The sequence below is a fragment of the Capricornis sumatraensis genome, chromosome 2 (genome assembly GCF_032405125.1).
Source record: "Capricornis sumatraensis isolate serow.1 chromosome 2, serow.2, whole genome shotgun sequence".
NCBI lineage: Eukaryota > Metazoa > Chordata > Mammalia > Artiodactyla > Bovidae > Capricornis > Capricornis sumatraensis.
Window position 1 is genome coordinate 96,031,828 of NC_091070.1, and position 13,207 is coordinate 96,045,034.

The 13,207-nt window shown below is 43.7% G+C and overlaps 1 protein-coding gene across 2 annotated transcripts; it reads left to right on the plus strand.

Annotated features, from left to right (window-relative positions):
* The first annotated feature begins 885 nt into the window (after window positions 1-885).
* On the plus strand, window positions 886-12,158 carry CDO1 (cysteine dioxygenase type 1). 2 transcript variants are annotated; one of them, XM_068964663.1, is made up of 5 exons: window positions 886-1,259; window positions 3,917-3,994; window positions 5,551-5,705; window positions 10,462-10,631; window positions 11,470-12,158. In XM_068964663.1, the coding sequence occupies exons 1-5, from the start codon at window positions 1,090-1,092 to the stop codon at window positions 11,497-11,499; spliced, it is 603 nt and encodes a 200-aa protein (XP_068820764.1). In that variant the 5' UTR covers window positions 886-1,089; the 3' UTR covers window positions 11,500-12,158. The 2 variants fall into 2 exon arrangements, with proteins under 2 accessions (XP_068820764.1, XP_068820766.1); XM_068964665.1 differs by having other exon boundaries at window positions 5,554-5,705.
* Window positions 12,159-13,207: the final 1,049 nt, after the last annotated feature.

Genomic DNA, 13,207 nt, shown 5'->3' on the forward strand with positions numbered 1-13,207 from the left:
CTTGCTGTGTGCTATGCAGAACATAGAAATGCATTTTCTTGTGTGTATTACTGGTACCAACAAGTGCCAGTGGTATTATCCTTCAAGCACAAGCCTAAAATTGAGATATTTAAGTAACTAGAACGCTTTAAATTTCTTTGACCCATTACTTGAAACATCAGGTCTTTGCATTGAATATATTATTAAGGAACTGTTTTATTTTAAAAATCAGAGGGATACCCGGCCTTCTATTGTTTCACTAGGTTGCTCTAGACACAAGCCTCCCTTGTCAAACTGTAATTTAAAGTACAACACATTCAAATTTTTTTAAAGAAGATTTTGATTTATTTTCACCTAGCCTTGAAGCACATTATCGATGGTTTCAATCGGCAGAACAGTAGCTCTCCAGCCTTAGGTGTGCAATCCATCCTCAACCTTGGCGAACTGTTCACAATCCCTCGGCTCCATTTAGAAGAAAATCCCCTTTCTTTCCCGTTTCTTCCTCCCAATCTCCCTCCCCTTCTCCAGACCCCTTTTGTCGACGTCCTAGCATTGTGAACCGAGGCTGCAGAGCGGAGCCTCAGGGAGCTGGGCGGGGGAGAAGGGTTTGGATGCGCCGCCAAAAGGCGCCTTGCTCCGGAGGGGTGGGCAGAGACTGCGCGAAGCCCACCGCAAGCGCTGCGACCCGCGAAGACAGCGTTCCGCCAGGGCGAGGGTGCCGAGAGAGCCTGGGTCGTCTGCGTGGGCCTTACCCGCACACGTTCTCGCCGCTTTAAGCCCCCTTCTCAGGTCGCTTCCCGCTTCTCCCCACCCTCTGAGGGACGTTGGCACATTCCCGCCGACTCCGAGAGCTTTAAAAGGGCCCTGGGAGGCTGAACCTACGAGGTTTGGTCCCGATTTGTGTGCGCAGCGCGTACCCAGACCCGCCAGGGCGGGTATCTTGGCACGGGCATATTTACGCCGTGGCCCTCGTGCACTCGGGGGCTTTGTGTCGCGTGTAACTAACTGTCTAGCTAGCGCCTAGGAACTCTCGCCTCCGGCTCCTCGGCTCGCTCAGCTCCTCCTCCTTCGCAGCCCGGCAGCGAGACGCGTGCCGCCAGTTACTCGGGGATGGAGCGGACCGAGGTGCTGAAGCCCCGCACCCTGGCTGATCTGATCCGCGTCCTGCACCAGCTCTTCGCCGGCGAGGAGATCAACGTGGAGGAGGTGCAGGCCGTCTTGGAAGCCTACGAGAGCAACCCCGCCGAGTGGGCAGTGTACGCCAAGTTCGACCAGTACAGGTGAGCGCGTTCTCGCCCGGGTCTCCGAGGCTCCGCGGCGCCGGCCTCCCGGCCCAACGGCGAACGGCGCGGGAGGAGGGGGTTCGACCGCCGGAGAGCGCAGGCGGCCCGGCTCCCGCCGCGCCCACCCTCGCGGTGCTCCCAGCCGGCTCCCGCACCCCGGCGCCGCGCCTCCATGCCCGCGAGCCCTGGGGCCTGCGCTCGGCGCTTTGGGCCGAAGGTGGGTCCCACTGGCCCGAGACTGCGACAGGCTCCCGGAGGGGAGGACACCGCTGCAAGTTTTCTGTTCTCTTCTCGTTGATCAACCCCTCGGCTTCCAAACAGCCGAGGCGTCCAGAGCAGGAGCCCTCCACCCGCCCCCCACCCCGCTCTGGAGCCTTCGCTCGCCTAGTCCGCGGAGAAGATGCGGGGAGCCCCAGGGGGCTGGACGCCCTCAGGCTCGGACTGGCTGGACTAACCCGGGGTGCTCCTAGGAGAAGGTCCAACAGCGGTCCGGAGAAAGGGGTGACTGTGGCAGACGCAATTAAGCGACATTAATTCTCACCACTTCTCCCTCGATCGCCTGCAACCAGGCGTCCGCCGGCAAGCATTTTTGCTAATATATAATAACGACCTGGGGTTGTCAGCTATTTTTCAGTCTATGCTGATCCCTCTCCCAAAGCAATGTGTCTCCCCCGACTGCAGGTTTATTTAAAACCACTGTTTGGTTCTCAAATGAGTGCTTCTCTTTCAGCCCCCAAGCAATATGCTGTTTCCTATCCTTTAGATCTGAGAGTCTGGAATGTAAATTGAAGACCCCTCCCCCGCCCCCCGCCGCCGCTCCTCAGCTGTGCTAGAGTGAGATGAACGGGGTGGCTGCTCATTGCAGCCCTGGCTTGGAGATTGAGTAAAATTGAAACGTGAAGCACTACCAATCCTCTGGGGAGAGAAGTAAAATTTAATCACCCGGAAGAGTGAGGATTGCTTTTTCCGAAGGGTAGCCAGCGCTTCGGTCATAATGGTTGGTTGTGTTGAGGGCGGGGAGGGCTCTGGTACTCTTCCGATGACTTGACTCATGAGCTAACTTATTACCTCACAACTGTTCTGTGACATAGGTGCCATTCTTCTCCCTGTTTTACAGGGGAGGAGGAGGAGGTAATGAGAGGGTTGATTACCTGCATAAGAACTAATGTCCAGGATTCAAATTAGCATTCTTGTTTCTGAGCCTACACTCTAAACCACTACTAAACTTCTTACAGACATAAGGTGCCATCATAGTTTTCTTCTACCCAGATTTATTATTGACCAAGTGAAATCAGTTAACCAGGGTAGCTTGTAAGAGCTTTCAATCTGTAGAACAAGGGCATTTCCAAGGCCTTGAATTTACCTTGATCGACAAGCTCGAAACCACTTGATACCTTTGGATTGACCTATTCCACAGGTTTCTGAAGCACCCCTCAGTAAGATAATGGGTGCAGTACTGCAGCTGGAGGAGGGAGGGAGATGGGAGAACAGAAATCAATGCCATATTTTGTGCATGTATCAAGTGTCCCAGTACAGTGAAGGAGTCTGATCTCTGGCCTTGGGATGGCCAGTGCAGAAGAAGCAACGCAGAGTAAGTGCTAGGCAGTAAATTCTCTGGAAGAAGCGCCAGCAAGAGGAGGCCCCTAGGACTGGGGGAAGGAGAATAGGATCGCTAGTACAGAAACCGTTTCCCAGGGTCAAGGGCCATGTGCACGGCCCCTGGCAGATCATAAAGGGCTGCAAAGTAAGGATAACTGTCCTCGAATCCACTAATCAATCTCAGGGATCCTGCTCTGCCAGCACCTGGCCGCTAGCCGAGGGGAGGAGGGGGCGTGTGGGGCACAGTGAGCAGATGAGCGTGTGAACAAACAAAATGGGTAAAGATTCCTTTCCTTAAAAATGAGTTTAAATAAATGTCTTAATTACCTAACTTTGTTAATTAGATGGCGTCAAGAGAACCCGCTAGACCAACAGAAACTTTAAAGTTGATTTTTTGAGGCGGGGGTGGTGTGGGTGCGGTTGTTTTGATTTGAGATTTTTGGAGGCCAATTGCTAATTTCTCTTCACTGTAAAAGGTTTAGGGTATTATTTTACTTCACAAGTATAGTGCCTTTTGTCCTGGTACTTAGGTCCCTGAGTGGAGGATTTTTCATTATGATGCTTTTGAATGTGCCTGTCGTTCGTGTCTTGGCTGTAGTAAAACTAAGGAGAATTCTAGAACAGCTATTTAATAAAACCTTGGTTCTCAAATTCTGGTGTAGCTACAGGGAGGAGGAAGAAAGATAATAGCAGCATTCTTGCTTAGAGCAGTAATGTACTTTGAAAATGCTTTCTGTGAGAAACTTCTATTTTTTTTAATCAGTTTGAGGCTGTCACCTGAAAAATCAAGGAATTTGATTTTTTTTGTTACCTTTTTCATGCCACTGATTGAAACTGAGCAGCTGTGAACAGTGATTCAAAATACAAAAATGTCTAAAATGAGCCATAGAAAAATATTTGCTTTCATTTGTGCTCAATCTCTAACTAGACAACCACATTTAAAGTTGCTGAGAGGTAAAAACATTAGCATTTGTAAATTAATGATGCTGTATGGCATTTTTCTCCCAGTGCTTGTCTCATTAAACAAATTCCAACTTCCTAAATGTTCTTTTTAGGTATACTCGAAATCTTGTGGATCAAGGAAATGGAAAATTTAATCTCATGGTTCTATGCTGGGGTGAAGGACATGGCAGGTAAGACAACTGCTCGTCTAGATATCGATTACAGTGCTTAGTCCAACATATGAAAAGTGCCGAGCGGAGGGGCCGCGTGTCTGTGAACACTAATACATCCCAGATTGCTCACAGTGCTCCCTGACCCCAGCAAAACTCCTTATGGGAATTAGCATGAGGTTTAGCGTATACCATGTATGAGAGACCTGCCCCTCAAATGAGTGGTAAATCAAAGGAGGTGGTGGGAAGCAACCAGCTTAATTTGAACCTCTGTGTTCTCTGGAGTTAAACTTTCTATGGAATTATGCTAAAACTTGACCTTTGTGGTGCTTTGAAGTGTGTAAACAATTGTCGGGCCAAAGACCAAAGCATCCAGATGTGAAACTAGAAAAACAATTTGGAAAATTTCTTTCTACTTCAAGCTGATTGTTTCTTTTCTTTATATAGAAATGAGGTAACTTAGACTAATACCAATTCTTGGTTCTGTAATTTTCCCTCAGCTTATGCATTTGCAAGTCTTACTACCAGTCAAGGATGATTACCTCTTCAAGCAGGTCCTCCTCAGTCTTTTGAAAATGGTAAAACAAACAAACCATAATCCAGACCCATTTTTGGTACAAGAAAGGAAACATGAATTTATAAGATTTTGGAAAGTTAGGTTTATAGAGTGCATTTGCTTATCTGTCTAGAATGAAGTTGTTTTCATCCTCTCAAAATTTTTTGAAAGCAGATTATATATTAGTAGGATGATGCTCTGTGACTTAGGAAGCAAGTTCTTGTGGTACATATATGGGTTAACAGGAGTCAACATACGAAATAAGTGCTGTAGTGTATACAAATTCATACCTTTTAATTCATACCTTTTAACCCTATAGCTAATACTACTTAATGAACTTAAATACTATTTACAGGAATAAACTCTTTCCCCAAATCCAATTTGCTTTTTTACTCTCCCATCAATATTGGGAAGCAATCACAGGTAGGATACTCTAAGTCTATAAAATGTTAACATTTTATATACTTTGCAGTGTAATTTTCAGTGGGTAACACACACGTTCATTCTTCTGTCCTCCAGAGGAAAGAGAGAAAAGCCTGAGGGGGAAAACACTGTCACATGACTTTCAACCTTCTCAATATGATGCAGTTATTACAGTTATTATCGTTATTATCCTTTCTAAAATTACTCTAATGTAGTTTTTAAATCAAGTTCTAACCCAGCTTAATTGAGTTATTAAAAGCTGTATCGTGGAAAAGATAAATGGTTACTGGTTTTGTGTTTCTGTTATCAAAGTAGTTTTACAACAGGGTTTTAAAAAGTGAACTGTTCTTCAGTAGGGTTATGGATCAAAACTATACCCCTTATATGCATCAACATGGGAAATGTAGTGTTGTATTACTTTGCCCTGAACAATGTTGAATTATAAACTGATGACATTTAAAAATCCAGCTGAAACGCATATTGGCCTGGGAGATGCCCTACTGACAGTTGGAGCTGTGAACTCTGGACAGACTCATAGGTCTGAGTTATAGGTCTGAGTTCATCTACTGAGTTCAGTTGTTGTTTTGTGTAAATATAGCAGTATCCATGATCACACCGACTCGCACTGCTTTCTGAAGATGCTGCAGGGGAATCTAAAGGAGACATTGTTTGCCTGGCCTGACAAGAAATCCAATGAGATGATCAAGAAGTCTGAAAGAATCTTGAGGGAAAACCAGTGTGCCTACATCAACGGTAACATCCAATACATTTTTCTAACAATGTGCAAGGGAAAACCTTGCACACCCATCTGAAATATTGCTCTCTTGCATTTGTGCAGTAGAGCATGGATCCTGGAGGCATGATCTCATCTGCTTAGGAAGTAACCTAAAAGCAGTGGGTTTTGCTTTCTTTTCTTAGAGCTTTGCATGTGGATGGTTACAAAGAGTTGGACACGACTGAGTAACCAAACCATCCCCATGTGCGGATGGGAATCTCTTATTAAAAACATACGCATGCAGGCTAACATCCAATGAAGAGTCATTTACCTACCAAGTCTTAGGACAGTTAGAATCAAATAGGAATTTACATAAGGAGAGTCTTTTAATAAAGATGAGAGGCCAAGTTGGAAGTATTAGTCTTTGGTTAGAAAATGGAAAGAAATGTTCTGGAAGTGATTAAGAATGCTGGCTAGTCCCTGTTTTCCTAAAGTGCATGCAGCTTACTTCCAAAGAGTATTCTCAGGAGAAACTTTATGAAGCAGATTATTTAGCAATGATTTCTAGATCTCTGACAATTCTTTCTTTCTCCTGAATGTAATATGGGAGAGCTGAATGCTCTTCAGTAGAGGCAATGATTAACATCTGTGTTCCTAAAGGGCTTAGTAACTGCAAAAAGCTCCTCAAAGCTTCTGTGAGATAACTTTTTTATTCCCATTTACAGATGAAATTGCCAACACATAGGAAGATTAAGGTCACTCAGGATTTTGACCCAAAGAATTTGATGCCAAAGCCCACACTCTTAGTTGGGATGCTATCCCACTTATCTAAAATAAAGTATTACAGAGGTTTTTCTGGCAAAGCAGGTTCTTTCTTCTTAGATCTTAAAGTTAAGTATTGCTTGGTACATAGCTTAATTTTGTTCATTAGTTTAAGAATGCAAGTCACTTACAAAGGTCAGATTGTGTAGAAACTTTTCCCCCATTCACATAACACAAGGGAGTTATTCCTCAAGTGGCAGGAAACTCTTATTTGAGGTGGACTTCCCAAGTGGCACTAAAGAAACTGCCTGCCAATGCAGGAGACGTAAGAGCTGTGGGTTCAATCCCTGGGTCAAGAAGATCCGCTGGAGGAGTGCGTGGCAACCCACTCCGGTATTCTTGCCTGGAGAATCACATGGACAGAGGAGCCTGGTGGGCTACAGCCCATAGGGTTGCACAGAGTCAGACACGACTGAAGCGATTCAACACACACATAAATAGCAGGCACGCGAGACTCCTGAGAACAAGATTACTAGTACTCTTCACAATAGAGCCCAAGCCTTTCAGAATAATTACTTTCCACTAGAATCACAGAGTCATTGTGAAGCTACATTAGGTCTTGGAGAACACTTAAGATTTTTTTCAAGGGTCTTCAGTGCAAGAGACTGTGGGAACTGGTGTGCAAGCGGTCCTGTCTAAAGGGGCAACGTGACTACAGCTCCAGTGAGATCATCCTGGCTTTTCCATAGAAGTGGGGCATTCTGATATTTTTTTGCTGCACCTCATGGCATGCCGGACTGCCCTGCCCAGGGATTGAACCCATGTCCTGTGTACTGGAAGCTCACCATCTTTACCAATGGACCATCAGAGAGGTCCTGGGAAATTCTGATTTTTATGGGAAATTTTGCTAACCAGCAAAATACTGGATAAGATAAGCTAAATATTTCTGTAGTAGTATTAAAGCCACAAACTTTTAACCTTTGATTTTTACATGCAGGGGGAATGCTAGATATGGATAGTGAGCAGAGGAAAGATGTTTCAAGTACAGGAAGGAGCGTGAGTGAAGGCATAACCATTGCAAAGAATGAAAACTATGCGGGGATGGTCCAGCTGGAAGGGAAGAAGAATGGACTTGGATAGGAGGAGTAGAGTAAAGCGGATCAGGGCCTTAGCCTCCAAGACAAGCTTCAAGCGAGAGCTTTCTTTGGTCAGCAGAATTTTACTGGGAATGTCTTGATCAAGCAGTATGCATCACAGGGTGAAGAAGAGGGAAAATGGGGCAAGGAAATCAAGTTACCTGTCTTCATAGGCAGAAGGTGGACATTGCCTCGAACAAGCTAGCATCCATAAGTTTCACCAAGAACGGTCTGGTATTAGTGTGACAGAGGGTATATCATTGGCAAAAAGGAAAGGAGGGAAAGACTAATAATAATAATGCTGGAATCACATCAGGGATCAGATATGAGCATCTGGGGCTTCTAAAGAATCGTGCGCTGTTTTTGTGGGATCTTTGCTTGCCCTGGGTGGTTTATGCACTTGCAATTGGAGGGGAAAGACAGTCAGTTCTTCAGAATGTTTAACTTTTGTTCAAAATTAAGCCAGTGTATTATAAAAGCTTAGGCTATAAAATGGAAGGGTTTGCCTATCTGAGAACTAAGCCCCATTTTTTTAAATGAGGAGGATCCTGGAAGTTCTGAGTTGTTCAAAGGTAGTCAGTCTAACTGGGAGTAGAACCAAAGTCTTCTGTTTCTGGGCTACGTTGTTCTTGTCATGCAAGCTCCTGGAGCTAGATGATAAGGCGTAAGGCCAAATTAAGTGCCCTAAGGAGAAGAGGGCGGCGGAGGATGAGATGGTCGGATAGCATCACCGACTCAGTGGACATGAATTTGAGCAAACTCCTGGAGACAGTGGGGGACAGAGAAGCCTGGTGTGCTGTAGTTCACGGGGTCACAAAGACTCAGACATGACTTAGCAACTGAACAACAACTGACTTCACTAACACGCTGAACTCCTTCCTTGATTCACCTTCCAACTGTCTCTCTACTATATACATTTCTGTATCCACATAGTTATACAAATACTTTGTTTTGTTTATTTCGGTCTTCTTGCAGACACCTCCCCCAGGCCTTTTGACCTCCTTCAGTGTGGACTGGCTGGCCAGGGCCCCCCAGGTCCCCTCACCCCCCAGGCTTTCCCTTTCCTCTCTCCGGGCGCCTATCCCCTCGTTCCCTGAGCTCATGCCTGCTTTCTCTTGGGTTCACATGCTTGTTTTGGTAGCACATGTCTTCCAACGGCCCTGTGAGAAGAGGTACATGGAAGATACGTTTTTGAGACCTCTTATATCTAAAAATCTCTGTCCGACCCTTATGAAATCATGACCTGGCAGCCGCTTTTTCTCAGAACTATAAAGGTAATCACTTGCTTCTAGTTTCCATCCTTCTTGTTGAAAGCCTGGTTCCTTTCTGATTCTTGAATGTTTCTATGAATCCCATTCTTTCTTTCTGGGAACTCTTGAGGCCTTCTCTTTGGGGGTCTTCTGATGCACTTTGTTTCATGACACTCATTATGCTGGGACCTCAGGAGGTCCTTATGATCTAGGAACTCGTGTTCTTCAAAATAATATTCTCAAGTTGTTTCTTTGATTTTGCTGCTGTTGAGTTTCTGTTTCTGAAATCACTGTGGATCAGATATTAAACCTTCTGAACTAGTCCTCTGGTGTTTTGGGTTTTTTTTTTTTAATCTTCCCTATGTTCTATCTTTGGCCCTTTTTTCCTTGAGTCTTACAGGTTTTTCTTCTAGCGCTTCTATTCATATTTTTATTTCTTCTCTTTATATCTATGAAAGCTCTTTTTACTCTCTAGCCCTTTTAATGGTATCCTCCCCTTATCTCTGTCTCTCTCTGGCCACACCAGGTGGCTTACAGGATCTGAGTTCGACCAGGGGTTGAACTCCGCTCATCACAGTGAAAGCGCTGAGTCCTAACCCCTGGGCCACCAGGGAACTCCCTTTCTCTTATTTCTATGAGGATATTGATGTTTTTGGTTTTGTTTTTTTAAGCCTTCTCGTGAGTCGTGTCTTTCATGTTGCCTTTTTTCTATTATACTAGAGGCTCTGCTCACATGTCTGGTGGCCTTGACCGTGTGCTAGCATTTAAAAACCAGGGACACAAAAGTTAATTGGAAGCTTTCACACATGGATGGTGTTTGTCAACTGGATCATCTTGTAAAGCTTTTCCTTGAGGAACAACCAAGGGCCATATCTTCAGGACTTTTTCTTGAGCTGATCAGATTCTCAGAGAAACTATTTCCCACCTCTTGTCTGGAGACAAGAGAAGGAACTACCATTTGGCAGCATTTTGGCAATTTTGTGATGAAGAAAGTGGAGATCGCACCACTCAATGTGTAAATTTTCACTTTAGTGACCAGTTTTTCACTGAGTATCCCCCAGTCCTGAGTTCATCTGCTGTACTCTTTCTAGGGAATAAGTAGATCTCAGACTTCCACCAGGCTTAGAGGGGAGGTGAGGGAAACGTGATGAAAAGGGTTTGAGGCTAAAAAGATAGACTTCGACTAGTTCTTATGTCTGAAGCTCGTCTTTACCTTCATTTCAGGAAGTGTCTGTGCTGCCAGTTTCTGGGCTATTTGTCAGTTTCAGGATATAAATCAGATTATTTCTTGGCCATGTCCAAGCATAACTGAGGATTTAGCTTTCTCTGCAAAGCCATCCATCTCCTTCTGTACTTTCAATTTTTTTAAGAGTTGTGTTTTTTTTTTTTTACTTTAATAAAGAAGTTTCTTCTTTTCCTTTTATCTTCATATGTTGATGCCTTTTTAATTCTTCCACTTCAAGAAAGAGTGTCTTCAGGGAAAAGCAGAGTGTCGTTTATTCTTTAACTGGAAGTTCAGTCACAACTAATTTTTAATAAGTCCATATGTATTGGTTGATTTAAGGTCTTGGGTGACTAGCAAAATTTTTGCTTAAGTCTATCATCTAAGCCCCTTCATCTCTCCATCCCTCTTGGATATTGTTTAGATTCCATTGGCTTACATCGAGTAGAGAATATTAGCCATACAGAGCCTGCTGTGAGCCTGCACTTGTATAGTCCGCCTTTCGACACATGCCACGCCTTTGATCAAAGAACAGGACATAAAAACAAAGTCACCATGACATTCCATAGCAAATTTGGAATCAAGACTCCATTTGTAAGTATAATTTCTCTCTCCTATGTTTAAATGCTTTCTAGGTTGACAGCATTACATGGATACATTGCTTTTCTTGTTCTAGATATTATTTGAATATCTTAAGTATTCTTAAGTTGAAGGATGAGATGAGCCTTAACTTGGGGAAAAGGCCCTCTATATATTCTCTTATTTTCTTTAATTTCAGAGACTATACTTCCATTTATTAAAAAGGAAAAGCTTAAATTAGATGCAAAGAATTGATTATTGAAAGATTTCAGAATTTATACTTATTACTAAAGAAAATATCTTATCTTCATTAGGGAAATAAGAGTGAGAACTATATTGATAAATCTGCCGCTGCCATGACTTAATGTCTGTGGTCTGACCTGCTGAGACAGCATAAATAACTTGCATAGTTAACCTTTGCACAGTTGAGACCCTGTTCTGGTAACGTGAATGAGGAAACTTGCCTGTTCTGGTTCCCAAGTCGCTTTGTCTCTGAGTATGTTGGCAACCCGCGGAAATATGGTATGGCAGTCTCCCACCTCTGAAGCCAATGGGCCATGTAGTCAAGTGGTCTTTAGTGAGTCATGGGAATGCCCAGAAATGCACGGTGCATGAGAAGACTGAATATCCTTATCCATCGTAAGAAAGTACAGCCTTTGCGAGAAGCCAGGGCAGAATTTTCTCAACTGATTGCCCTGCTTTATTTCCTGCATTCCGATCCGGAGATAAATAACTCTTATCACAGGAACAAAACAGCAGAAGCCCCATTGCCATATACTGAATTTTCTAACACTGCTAGAGAAGCAGAAATGTCTCCTGTAAAGATCTTACCCTGCTTCTTTCTTTCTTGCAGACAACTTCAGGATCACTGGAGAACAACTAAGGGGCACCAGGCCCTCTGAGGTTTAAGGTCCAGCGAAGTTCCGCCTTGGCCAGAAAGGTCTGCTACCACTTGCCTGTCCAGTAATACACTTTACAAGGCCAATATTAGATCTACCATAAGGCAGATGCTAATTATAAGGCATTAAGTAAGCAAATAGTGCCCCGAGCTACTAGAGAAGAAAAATACCACTAAAGATAAAAAGGCTTATGATTTTAAAGGTCAAATCAAGCTCCACTGCTAAACCCATCAGAACCATACTAGGAATGTCAATGATGGTTTTTATAGTTTTTAGAAACACTTTGGTCTCTGGATTGTAATTAGCAAGAAATAAAAGCAAGATATCAAACCACCCGCCTTGTTACTTGGAAGGCTAAATGTAGATGTCTTCAATATACTTTGTATGTTCTTAATATTTGAGGAGAACTTTTTGAATCTGTGCATTTTATTTTTTCAATCTTATTTTACAAATTCCTGTTCTATAAATAATAGGTTAGTAGATAGAGAAACTTAAGGCACTTTGCCATTTGGTAATTAAATGAAGGGCAGAAGATTTCAAAAAGTACATGTACCCAAACCCACAGCAAACTAAAACTATGAACTCAATGTCCAAGTATCCAGCGGTTGGAGACTTTGTACTGCTGCCAGAATTGCCAAATAATTTTAATAAAGTTGGGTTTGAACATAATTCAAAGTTGTCTTTCTCTTTAGCGTGATCAGACTTTTGTATAATTCATGGCTTCTTAGATTTAGGTAGATTACCAAAAGCACTGCAGAAGGTGCCTTTATGATATAAGAATATAAGAAGACCAAAAACCGCATTCAAGAGGAACTTACCTTTGGGGGTTTTTATATGTGTTCACCAACTGGCTAGAGATAGCAACCCAAGGGTCTCTGGCCCTAGGGCAGCTCATAGACATGATCAGTTGTGCCTGAAAATTGTCTGTGGGGTCTGTATGTGTTTATATATGAATTGGATTACAACAGTTAAAAACTGGGGGTTTCACGGAAGGAGGAATGGACTTTGAAGTATCTGGCAAGACTGGACCTGTGCTGCATTTTCACTGATAGCAGTTGGCCGGCTGGGATCTGCCCCTTGGATGGGGCCCCCTCCCTGATCTGTGGCAATCCCCATTTTGCCTGTTCCTTTGTGTGTGTTTCCTGCAAAGCCCACTCATGCTTTTGAGTTGGCTGCCCCCTCTTTAGGCAATTTTCTTAGGAATAGCTGTCATAATCTTGGGTTAGAAACTAAACTCCTTTGAAGATACTTCTGGTTAGGCCATTGATTGTGGAATCTCATAGAATTATTTACATCTTTATACCTTTGCTTCCTCTCACTTTTGAGAAGGATATCAATGTTTACTGAGTTTCTAGTTGGTGCTAGTGGTAAAGAATTCACCTGCCAATGCAAGGGTTACTGGTTCGATCCCTGGGTTGGGAAGATTCCCTGGAGGAGGAAATGGCACCCCACTGCAGTATTCTTGCCTGAAAATACCATGGGCAGAGGAGCCTGGTGGGCTGCAGTCCATGGGGCCACAGAGTCAGATGGGACTGAGCATTTAAAACATACTTAGTGCTATTATAAGTTGTTAAGATGTACTAACAAGCTGAATTCCAGAAAATTTCCTTATCAATTAGATACTGTGTTGATTTCATTCTGCTGCTATAACACTACCACAAACTTGTTCTCCTACAGCTCTGTTGGTCAGAA